At 50.9% G+C, this 11,440-nt stretch overlaps 4 protein-coding genes across 4 annotated transcripts; 2 read left to right on the top strand and 2 right to left on the bottom strand.

Annotated features, from left to right (window-relative positions):
- Positions 1 to 342: 342 nt before the first annotated feature.
- On the top strand, positions 343 to 899 carry VDAG_03815 (uncharacterized protein; the record flags this gene model as incomplete). Its single annotated transcript, XM_009653899.1, has 2 exons — positions 343 to 397; positions 472 to 899. 2 exons carry the CDS (start codon positions 343 to 345, stop codon positions 897 to 899), a joined length of 483 nt encoding a protein of 160 aa, XP_009652194.1.
- Positions 900 to 3,918: 3,019 nt separating this feature from the next.
- On the bottom strand, positions 3,919 to 4,794 carry VDAG_03814 (phosphotransferase enzyme family protein; the record flags this gene model as incomplete). Its single annotated transcript, XM_009653898.1, has 1 exon — positions 3,919 to 4,794. One exon carries the CDS (start codon positions 4,792 to 4,794, stop codon positions 3,919 to 3,921), a length of 876 nt encoding a protein of 291 aa, XP_009652193.1.
- A 1,341-nt stretch (positions 4,795 to 6,135) lies between these two features.
- Positions 6,136 to 8,150, bottom strand: VDAG_03813 (trichodiene oxygenase; the record flags this gene model as incomplete). The annotated part of the gene is made up of 6 exons (XM_009653897.1): positions 6,136 to 6,147; positions 6,317 to 6,461; positions 6,525 to 7,199; positions 7,272 to 7,637; positions 7,698 to 7,788; positions 7,913 to 8,150. 6 exons carry the CDS (start codon positions 8,148 to 8,150, stop codon positions 6,136 to 6,138), a joined length of 1,527 nt encoding a protein of 508 aa, XP_009652192.1.
- An 846-nt stretch (positions 8,151 to 8,996) lies between these two features.
- VDAG_03812 (uncharacterized protein) lies at positions 8,997 to 10,336 on the top strand (the record flags this gene model as incomplete). The annotated part of the gene is made up of 4 exons (XM_009653896.1): positions 8,997 to 9,182; positions 9,243 to 9,745; positions 9,801 to 9,868; positions 9,924 to 10,336. The coding sequence occupies 4 exons, from the start codon at positions 8,997 to 8,999 to the stop codon at positions 10,334 to 10,336; spliced, it is 1,170 nt and encodes a 389-aa protein (XP_009652191.1).
- Positions 10,337 to 11,440: the final 1,104 nt, after the last annotated feature.

The raw sequence follows: 11,440 nt of genomic DNA, 5'->3' as shown, positions 1-11,440 counted from the left end.
GGCCGCGCAGGAGCGGGCGTTCTTGCGCTCGCCAGGCCGAGCAGCTCGAGATCCTGGACCTCGCGCGCAACGCCGGCGGGCACCCCATCGACGACATTGTGCGGACCAACTCGTTCGAGGTCAAGTTTCAGGGCGTGGCGCACTTTGCGCTGTTCAAGGGAAATTTCGTGCGTTGGGCTTCTACGGGGTGGGGGGTAGACGTGCTGACTTTTGATTTTGCAGAAGATCAACCATGCGTGCAAGCCAAAGTAGGTCGTCTCTCGGTTGAGAATTGTCTGCTGTTGGGGCCGTCAGACTGACTTGTGCAGTGCCGTGACCCGCTGGTCGCAGACAAAGCTCCAGATGGAGGTCATTGCCTACCACGACATCAAGGCCGGCGAGGAGATCACCATCAGCTGTAAGACCAGCCCTGCCCTTGCCCTGCGCTGCGCTGCGCTGCCCTGCCCTCCTCAGACAGCTGACACGATACAGACGCGCCCATGCACCTCCTCTCCGACGACCGCCGCGACATGATCATCTCGTCCTGGGGCTTCGAGTGCAAGTGCCCCATCTGCACCGACGAGGGCGAGATGTACCTCTCCGACATGCACCGGCGCCAGCTCGACCGCATCATGGAGGAGCTCGCCATGCCCGAGGTGCGCACGCCGGCCCTCGTCAGCGAGCTCGTCAGCGAGATGGAGGACATGATTGACGACGAGGCCCTCGACTCGCAGCGCGGCGACCTCTACGGCGTCGTGTCGCGCGTCTGGTCCGAGGTCGGCGACTATGCCAAGGCCCTGCGCTACGCCGAGCGCGGCATGGGCTTGCACGAGTACTATCGCGGCATCGACGACTCGAGCACGTGGCAGGCCAAGAGGTTTGTTGATTTCCTCAAGATGAAGATTGGGGGCAGGATTTGAGGGACGGGTGGTGCGGTAGGAGCATGCAGGGCTGGATGGAAGCTTGGTTGTATGATGTGGACATGCGATACATGGCGTTCATGGGGGTTTTTATATCTGGATAAAAATGAGGATACTTTTTGCGATTCGAGTTGCGCTGTCATTGTTGTGGTGATGGTGTTTGTGCCTCTCTGCTTAGCATGGTTTCGTCTCCGTGTTCACAACAATTGGTAAGGGAACTACTAGGACTCCGATGAAGGCCTGCCTGGGTAGAAACTCGACGAAGCTTGGGAAATGCTTTGCTTCGCGTTGAACAGAATTCCGTCGTGCGGGAGATATATCACATCTGACCGTGGTCTTTGTCGACCCAAGCCTTACCACATTTTCGTGGAGCCTTTGCGACATTTCCATGTTGAACAACCTTTGTTCAAAGGTTCTTGTTGTGAAGTCCGGTCATGCCACCCAACCTCGAGGCGTGGCTGACGGTGACGTACGCTTCGGAAAAATGGCATGGCCCAGTTCGTATACAGCGATGAGGATCAGACACTGGACAAGACGAAGTGAGATGAAGCGGTCTGGTTCCTTGGCCATGCAGCACGCCTTGGCCAGCTGGTAAACGGCCGGGTTCCGTACAGCGCCGTCGTCGTGGTCGAAACTTGATGCAAGCTTGATGCAGACTAAGAGGAGAGACTGGTGCTCCTTGTCTTGTGCGGCCGGATTATGGAGCAAGTTTAGGAGCCGCTTTTTGCTGAGAATCAGCAGCCATTTGTGTTGTAGTGCCGGCAGATACGTCAATATCCGACCCGAGGCTAGACTTGCGTTGGCCTTCGCACGGCCAAGCAGAACAGACAAAACTGTCGATGAAAGAGACTGGAAAAACGATGGGTCGAGACAAAAGCTCGATGGAAATTCCCCGAGATGTGTATGGAACCATCAAAGAGTTTGACTGCAGTCAAAGAGAGAATGGGCCTTGTGTAATTGACATCGACCTTGAGACAATCTTTCCACAGGGGCGAGGACGGAGCTGCCCAAAAACTGGGCCATAAGCGACTTCAGCCTGAAAGCACACAGTTTCTATTGTCAGCCGCATGCTCAGGCGGGTGGGATCGCTAAACACGGGGACGAGCAAGGCAGGTCTCGTGTAGAGCTTAGCAATCTCTGATTCGAAGGCAAACAAAGGGTACTGAAGACATTGTGTTATGTACTATATCAGATGAGAACTTGAAAGCGGACATTGCATGAACTGGGGGTGGAGTCTAGAGGCTATGGCGGTAAAAGCATGACCTCAATGAATGGTAACAGAATGAAGGGGATTCAAATGCGGGTGCAGTGTCAATGTTGTGTCAGAACAAAGGGCCGAGGCGCAACCACCCCCCTTTTCCCGCCTTCCCCGACATTTCAGAAACAGCCACAATATTGACGATAACTTTTGAATACTGGGTAGCAGTAAGTCTATTCCTAAAGGCTATGCATTACTTTTAATTGAGCAGTCTTGCGAGGAATGTACGAAACGTCTGTCGCAGCCCTCAATAATGATACCGGCACATGGGGTCTGTTACTCAATCTAGGGCTTTGACCATCGATTCCAAAGTCTGCAACTCTCTTACCAAAGGTTTGATGGGATCCTATGCGTTCAACCAGGCTGCTTCAGTTACGGATTAACCGACATGAAGACCCATATATATAAACAAGTGGTAATAAGGGAACTGTCAAATACGAAATGACAGAAAGACACAAACAATAGGCAACTAACAACAAGCAAACCCTCTCATCAATCATATCAACACTAGCACTTATCCGTAATTATTCACTCGCCTTTAAGACTCGTTACCAACAGGCATCTGTTTACTCCCACTTCAGCTCCAATTGGGATGTTCTACTACGTCCCTTCAAGAAGCAAGAAGCTCATTACTGATAGGATATGGGTCATTCCGTTTACCTCGTGGAGTACATTGGTTTTGACCTGGACCATCATGCCCTTTTTGTTGAAGCAGGCAAAGATGGATCAGCACAACTGTTCCATGCCATGGGGGACATTCAAAGTGGGATGAAGTATCAAACAAGGTCAAGCCCCCAACCTGAGTTATCTCATGTATTCAAAAACAAGACATTTCTTGGTTGGGTGGATGACGAGGACTACTCTCGCCTCAAAGTTATTTGCGCCAGTATACCGCCACCAAGAAAGCAGTATCACGTCAGCAAACGACTATATCCAGGAGAGCCACTGCGACGATGCCAGGAATGGATTCGGGAAGTATTACAGGCTCTGAGCGACATGCGTGTGTTGCAAGGGGCACCTGACACGCTTGCACTACCGTGCACAGAGACGTGAAGAATTCTGGTCAGTCCACATAGTGGCTTGTTGCGAGAATATCAACGGAAACTATGAATTTGGCGGTCAGATGCAGTCTTCGGACAAGGGTTGAGGGCTACACTATTAGAAAGGAGTCAGTCATGAGTCAGGAGATGTAACTAAGCCAAGAAAGACGTTAGAATCTCTGGACGAGGTGATAACATAGCGACGCATATTTGCTTGAATTTGGGATTGGGCGCTTCCAACCGTTCCTGATTTCAACCAATTGTCATGCTAAAGATCCAGGAAATAGTAGGCAGACTAGGTCGACCTACTACTGTCAGGAGGCTCTGCGGAGCCATGGAACACAGGGCGGGTCAGGGGCTAGAGACTACGTGTCAGGGGACCCTGCGGGTTCCCTGCGGAGTCGCCAGCAGGGGGTCGGTCAGAGGCTAAGGGCTACGAGAAACGTATATATATAGGCTGCGGAGGGCCCTCCAAGCTGCGGAGGGTCAGAATTCAGATGTATTCCGACCCTCTACCTACCTCCTACCTATCTGCGGACCACGTTTGGAAGACCTCTTCACTCTGCTCTAACAGCGCTCTGACACTACGAGAGCGCGTATTAAGGGCTGCAAAGGGCCAAAATTCAGATGTGTCTACTCCCATACCTATTATCTATCGCCTGCGGACCTAGTGCGGAGCGCCTCTTCACTCTGCTCAAACTACGCTCTGGCAACTACCCCCTTAAAAGATGCGGGTCCGGAAATGCATTTTGATCCAGGGGAACTCGTTGAGATACTCGTCCAATATCTGAGGAATCCAAGAATGCCAATCATCCATAAAATAACTTGCGCTCATCGCAAGACAATACTCGAAGTAGACTGGGTACCATCCTGCTACTTCCCAATCGATGATAACGACGGCCCCATCGTCGGCAATCACGATGTTTTTTCTCTGTAAGTCTCCATGAGTAAAGACGGACGTTTGACTATCAAGTACTATTGGGAAGACCCGTTCATAGAATTCGTGCATAAAACGGCCAGCTTCTAAGTCTTGCCTCATATTCCGAACGTCCTCGGCTATGGCTTGAAGCATCTGCTTTGCGGTGTAAAATGGACCCATAGGCGGACATTGCTCGATGTGATAAATTGTCCAAAACGCTGCATCATTGGAAAACGGACGTTTTCCAATCGATCCGAAGTAGCCAGGCGAAGGGATTTGACGCAGTCGATTCATGTGATTTCGGAGCTCGCAAGCTATTCTGGCTTTCTCCTCTCGATCTAGAGAGCTCCAACAAGATGACAAAGGCCGGCCCAATATATTCTCCTTGATAATATAATTGATGGGAGACCCCTTGCCCTCAGGTTGGTGGGAGTGGATGGCGTAAATAGTGGGCACAAAGGTAGGCATAAAGTGCTTGACGTACAGCATGTTTTCGCCCTCTAGAAGATGCACATGCACCCCGTATTTGACGATGAAGTGTGTTCCGATCCGGACGACGCGAAGCCCGCTTCTTTCCTTCAGAATATCTTTCGAGGCAGCGATGTCTTCGATGGTGGGTAGCGGTTCCGGAAGCAGTTCGGGGGCCGCCATGTATGGAAGGGAAACGCAGGAGTCCATGTTTTTAGGTTCCTGAATGAATCTAAAATTGGTCAAGATGGGCTTTTTAAAAGGCTTTATGGTCTTGCCGGTTGGATTGGCCTTGTTTCTTTACTTATGTTGTTGGAGGTTGTATGGTTGCGAGTTGCGAAGGATGTATATCTTCAGGTAGGTGTTTGTTGCGGGCTGTGTTCGTTTGGGAATCTTCTCATTCTGGTCTTCCTATGGCAGCAGGTGTCTAAACTCATATATCTAGAAATTGTAAACTTGCATATGACCAAGTGGGAATAGACGTAGGGTGCGTATCCCATGTCAAGACTGCTGTTTCTGTCAACAAATGAGAAACAAAGCATGAACCAGGAACATACCACACAAAATCCAACAGGCTTCACGGCTAAGGCATCTGCTACCTTCGTGTACAGTGAGGCTTTGATTTTAATAGAAAGAGCCTCCTTGCCTCTGCTATTGCTGTGCACATCAAACAGCATGTTCTACAACGCTGTGCATCTTTGTCAGTTTTCTGATCAGTCTATCCGAGATAATGAGACAACTTGGTAGCGAGTTAACAGAGAATTTGGGAACAGGGTATACAATCGTCAAGGTCTTCTTGAACCCTATGATTATAAAGACGCTGATCACGAACAAAGTCTTAATTAAAGCAGGTGTCCGCTGGAGATTGGCAGGAATGGCAACGGTGTGCTAACTAGCCACTCAAGGATGGAGCACAAGTATGTCTTGTGTGCGAGATTTGACACCCTCGACTGAAAACTGCTTTGTCACATTCAATGTTTCTTTTGGCCGATTAAAAGGACTCGAGACAAAGAATTTGGAGCCCTTTGATAAAACCAATTGATTGCCAGTTCTGACCTTGTCTTAACCAATTGGATGCATCAAGTCAACGCGCTAAAAGCTAAGTTAGGTAACGAGCTCTTCATAGATACTCATCAACATCCAGGACGTTGTACCACTACACGGTGGCACCGTATCATAGGTTGAACGACACCCTTTGCTTTTTGCACGGGAGCTGAGATGATAGACCATGACGAGAAGGCTAAGGAAGACTCCCTTTCCTATTCTACAACCCAGCATTGAGACCCTCGACAAGATGGGACGTACTCTGTTTTAGCGCTGACAGCGTTTGTTCATCTGTCGCAACTTTGATGAACACAGCTTAGAGCCTCAAAAAGTACAGCATGATTCTCTCGAAAGTTTCGTTTCCATCCTTGGCTATTGGAGACGGTGCTGAGACTTGTGTACCGGCTTCAAAACCAAGGGGGAGGGGGGAGCGAATCACAATACGGGGGAGAGATGCTGAGCCAGGTACCTCTCTGGGCGAACACAACCACGGCATGTTAAAGCCGATTACTCGTTGTTCTCTGTCAAGTCAGCAAACACGGAGACAATTGTCGTGAGAGTAATGAGTGATTTCACAATGTTCTTGAAGGAAATGTAAAAAGCTAAGTAGACGCAGACCCTCAAACCATCAATCTTGCCTTCAATGCAAATCTTGCACCAGTGCATCTCAATCAATTGTGACTCGTACACCCTTGCTGCTCTCCTTTGTGCATGGCACAAACATGTCGTGATCATACAGGATATCCACCTCCGTTGTCTCGTATAGCTTCATGTGGGGGAGAACCCGCAGTACGAGGGCGGAAAGGGAAAGATTGAGCTCGCAAAGGGCCAAGCTACACGTCATTAGTGTGGAGTCTAGTCGTTGTCAAGAGGAAGAAGGGATGTAGTATACTCACTTCATGCCTAAGCAGGCACGGCTTCCCTTCGAAAAGGCCAGCATGCCGCGCTCAACGTCCTTTCTGCGTTGGTTGTTCTCGTCGAGCCAGCGCTCAGGGGAGAAAGACTCTGAATCTGGGAACACTGTCTCATCATGATGCGTGATGGCGGCCGACATGCCGACAGCATATCCTTGGGGTATAACATATTCGACAGGACGCTTGTTGAATTCACCATGATAGACTAGGTTTTCTTCTGTAGCGATACGGGCAGTGCGGGCAGACACGCCGTATGAGAGACGGAGACCCTCCTGAAGGACGGCACCCAGGTATGGTAGCTTCTCGAGAACGGTCCACGAGGGAAGCTCTTTGGGGTTCTCAATGTTGGTGTTGAGCTCAGCCGTCAGTCTGGCGAGGAGCTCAGGCTTGGTCAGGAGGTGGTAGGTGATGATAGACAAGGCCCAGCTCGTGGTCTCCGTACCGGCGCCGACGACGGCGGTTGCCTCGTCCGATAGCCGCTGCGGCTGCTTTTCATGAGCCTCGAGGTCGGACTCGAGCAGTGAGCCAAAGACCGTCGGGCGGTCGTGGATGATACCAGAATCCATCTCGGCCTTTGTCTTCTTGATTTGGTTGGGAATGTCAATTTGCAGCGTCTGGATGAAGAGAGCAATGTCGGCAGGCAAATAGTTGACGAACCTATGCAACTCACGCATTAACCTTTCATAACACAAAGCAATCATTACAATTCAGGTGCGTGGAAATGCTTACCACTTTCCGGTGACAGCTAATCCTTTCAGAAAAGGGAAAAAGCGGAACATGAAAACCGGCTTTAGGATTGACGCCGTTGGCTCCCGGAAGTTAGGGTACCAGCCTTCCTGGGCCAGGAAGCCGAAGCTGTCACCAAAGCAATAGCCCGAAATGGCATCGGCAGTAAAGCAGCTGTACGCCATGGTGATGTCGAATCCGGTCTTCTTGCCAGACTGAGCGAGCAGCTTGTCGCAAAGCTTCTGAACTTGGGCCTGTATGTCACCTTCCAGTCGAGCGATCATGCTGCGACTGAAGAACTTGGCCAGGGGGATACGGCGCAGACGGTGCACATCGTGATCAACTGTGCCGAAGCCAGCTTGTCCGAGCCTGCAGTGGTCAGCCGCGGTGTCTCGAACGTATACTCCTCACGAAGACGGCAGCACATACGCTGAGCCATTGATCTGATGGACAGGCTTGTCCCTCTTACGCCCCGCTACAGCGTAGATTTCGTCGGCAAAGTTGGCATCGTTGCAGTGCACTTCATTAGGGTTTATTCGAACGATTGGGCCTCAACTTTGTGGTTAGCTTGGTCGTCTTTGCGCTTTGATCCCGTCTTCAGGCCATATTCAAGGCTTCCATCTGTCCTTGCTAGAACCACTCACCATACTGTTCGTGCATCCGCCTAATCTGATTCGTATAGCGTCCGAATAGTACAACGTCATGGTAGAATTCTGGTAGGTAAGTGGCTGCCGCTAATTTAGGGCCCGGAACGTGGCTCAGGGGGTGGAGAGGCGAGACATTGTAGGCGGCCTCTAGCAGCTTGTACACTAGCCAGACACCGGCCAAGACCAGCGCCGTCTTAGCCGTGAAGAAGGAAACCGAAGGCTCGGGAAGCGACATGTCCTTTTGTTGGCTGGTTGTTTGACAGCAGCCGTTTGTTCCAAGAAGAGTGTCGAGGGGAAGGTTAGCATCCATAAGGGTAGTATTATGACAGACATGTCGGCGATAAGTATCAACGCAAAAGACCAACGCCAGGGGTAGACCAACCACCACCGTCAAGTCCGCGGCAGCAACAACCAGGTTGGCAGCAGACTTGATCTGGGCAGTCGGCCGGTTATCCCGCTTACAGATGAAAAGACCGAGATTTGCCAGGAGGTGTTGGCAGAATGGCCACTTCTGCCCACACTTTGTGGAGAAGAAGCAGGACGCAGGCAAGACTATCCGCAGCGTTTCTGCCCACTCGACTTCTGCCATCCCTGGAAGAGGAGTAGTTAATGGCTGTCACATGTAGGGTTCGGCCGTACCTCACACACACTAGGGTCTCCGGCCTGGGATCCCGGTCGGGACTCGCGCTCTTGGGACTCCGCTTTGCGTGAAGCCCACCCCGAGTTGTTGCCTCTGGTGCCAATGACATCCTGGCGATTTGTGCCCCTGATGCGCCATGCAGCGCCTCCTGAATGGCTGGATCGTGGAGAACTTGGCTGCCAAATCCACGGCGCCACGAGGGAAAAAATCGAGATTGTGTGGGCATCAGTCGGAATTACGAGTCAAGCCCCAGCAATGCACGTCAAGGCCCTGGTTTCCGGGTCTGGGCCCCTGTTCTAGACGTCAAGTCTGAGCTTCAAGAGGCTGACGCTGGTAAGGAAGTGCCTTTTAACATTGGAACGGCCGTCCTCTTTTGGAAATCTGCGGACTCGTAATGAGAGATTGTGTCGACTATTCTCAGCATCGACGACAATCTACATGATGAACGCCGCAAACCCTGTCGATCCGAACTTGCGCAGCTTGACGCCAGTCCATCTGCCGCTGGCCATCATTGTTGTCTCGAGCGTCTTCCTGTTTCTCTCGATTATTGCGGTCGGCCTCCGAACTTATGTGCGGATCACCGATCGTGTGTTTGGCCTCGACGATGGCCTCATGGCAGCCGGAGCGGTACGAACAACATCTCGACGAGGGGAGGACAAGGGCTGTGGACTGACAAGACGGTAACAGGTTATTTATACGGCAGTGGTAGGGTTGGCAATCTACGCCTGCACCGTCGGCATTGGCACACGACAGGAGAAACTGAACGCCTGGATGGCCGAGGAGGCGATGAAGTTCTACATCATTTGGATCCTGACATATGTCTGGGCTCTGGCTATCGTCAAGTCATCCATCTGCGTGACTATCCAGCGCATTGCAGACACGCAGAGAATCATGCGCATCTCAGTCTGGATTCTCCTCGCCATCACCTGGGCATCTTTCCTCGTCACATTTGTCGGCGTACTGCTATACTGCCGCCCCGTCGAGGCCGTTTGGCAGCCGGCGCTCATTCTCAGCGGCGAGGCGAAGTGCGCGCCGGTCGAGACGTTCATCGCCCTGGGTCACGTTGCCACGAGCACGACCATCGTTACCGACTTGGCCCTCGCTGTGCTGCCGGCCGTCATGCTGTGGAAGTCGCAGATGAAGACCCAAACCAAGCTGCAGGTATTTGGCCTGCTGTCGTTCGCGTCACTGTGAGTACCAAGGCCTTCGTGTTGTCGGGACACTTGTTAATAGTAGAATGCGCAGCGCGTCGATCATCACGATGGTCCGTATTCCCTACGTCAACCGCTTCCGCGTGCCTGTCGACCTACAGTGTAAGAAGCCTTCCGAAACAGCCAGAAAGCGACTATTCACTAATATACTGCGCAGTCTGGGTCGGTCACACGGTTCTCTGCTCCAACATTGAGACGGGCATCGGCTGCGTCGCCTCGTCGATTCCATCACTGCGCCGCCTGATCATGCGTCGCCGCGGCCTCGAAGACTCAACACAACACTCGGGCCGCGGCACGGCTGGCGACGTCTCCCTCTTTACGTTCGGCAACAGCAAGAAGACGCCCGGTGCAAGCCGTGACCGATTTCGCAACCCTACCGATGTGGGATTTAGCCTGACGACGGTACAGGGACTCGGTGACGACAACTGGGAGAGGCTGCAGGACGGTGACTCGGACAAGGGGGACCTGCTGAGCGAGGACCGCGAGGGCGCCAAGGGCATCCGCGCACATTATACGTATGCCGTTGAGTACGATCAGTCGCCGCCGTCGCTGGCGCATGGGTTACGTTGAGCATGGCATGGTGTTTTCACGTGAGGGATGCTTCCTGGCAATGGGCGCATGTTGTATACGATCAGATGAGAGAGCGAATTTGTATAATTGGCGTGTTTCGACGCCGGGATGCTGATGACTATTTGTCCCCCTCCCCTTCGAGGTTGACTTGCTGTCCGACACCCTGCTTGATGAAAGCGGCGTCATGGGTCGTTCAGGGTAAGGTATCGTGAACAGGGGACCTGAATCAGGACAATTGCCCCCCCCCCCCCCCTTCTGGAACCAGGGTAGGATCGGGATCTTTAACACGGTGATCGGCAGTGGACTTTTGCCCGACGTTGCAACCCGCAACTCGTGTCAAATTCCGGGTTTAAACCCCGAAGGAGACTGAACTGCTGCGCACGGCAATTCCCATCGCGATCGCTCGTAGATTGAGATCTCGTAGGAGAAAATCTCGGGCAGAGTGAGGACGGCTATTTCCTCTGCCCCTATAGGCTATTCGCTCTACCCGACCAGGGTAAATGCACGCTAGATATAGAATAAGCTAGAAATATAGCTCTATTACCTAAATTAGCTAGGGTAACTATATACCTTTACTTATCTCTTATATATGCGAGTCTCTTAAGGAGTCTATTAATAAATTCTAAGCTAAAGACTAGCTATAACTAGTTAATAAAGTAATATAAAAACCCCCCTAAAGCTCTATAATTATAAATACCCTTAAATGCAATATTACTATTAAATATACTTATTCTAAGCCCTCTAGATATCGTTAATACTTTATTTTATTATTAAATAAAGCCTCTATAATATCTCCTTTACTAAGCCTATTACTAAGGGTCCTATTATCTCTTTTACTATTAATATATAGTGCCTCTCTACGATTATAGCTAAAGACTATAATAAGTAGTAAAGAGGGTTCTAAATAGCCTCTAATTAAGGCTATAATCTTTCTAATATCTTAATTTATAATATAAAAGATTAATACTAGCTACCTTAAGCTACTAAGGGCTACTATTACCTATTTAGTAACTCGCCTATATTACTAGAAACTTAAAGGTATAAGAGACGAGTAAAGGTATATAATTGCCCTAGCTAATTTAGGTAATAGAGCTATATTTCTAG

This window comes from Verticillium dahliae, genomic scaffold, assembly GCF_000150675.1.
Source record: "Verticillium dahliae VdLs.17 supercont1.6 genomic scaffold, whole genome shotgun sequence".
NCBI lineage: Eukaryota > Fungi > Ascomycota > Sordariomycetes > Glomerellales > Plectosphaerellaceae > Verticillium > Verticillium dahliae.
Note: the sequence above shows the minus strand (reverse complement) of the source record. Positions and strands in the feature narration are given on the sequence as shown.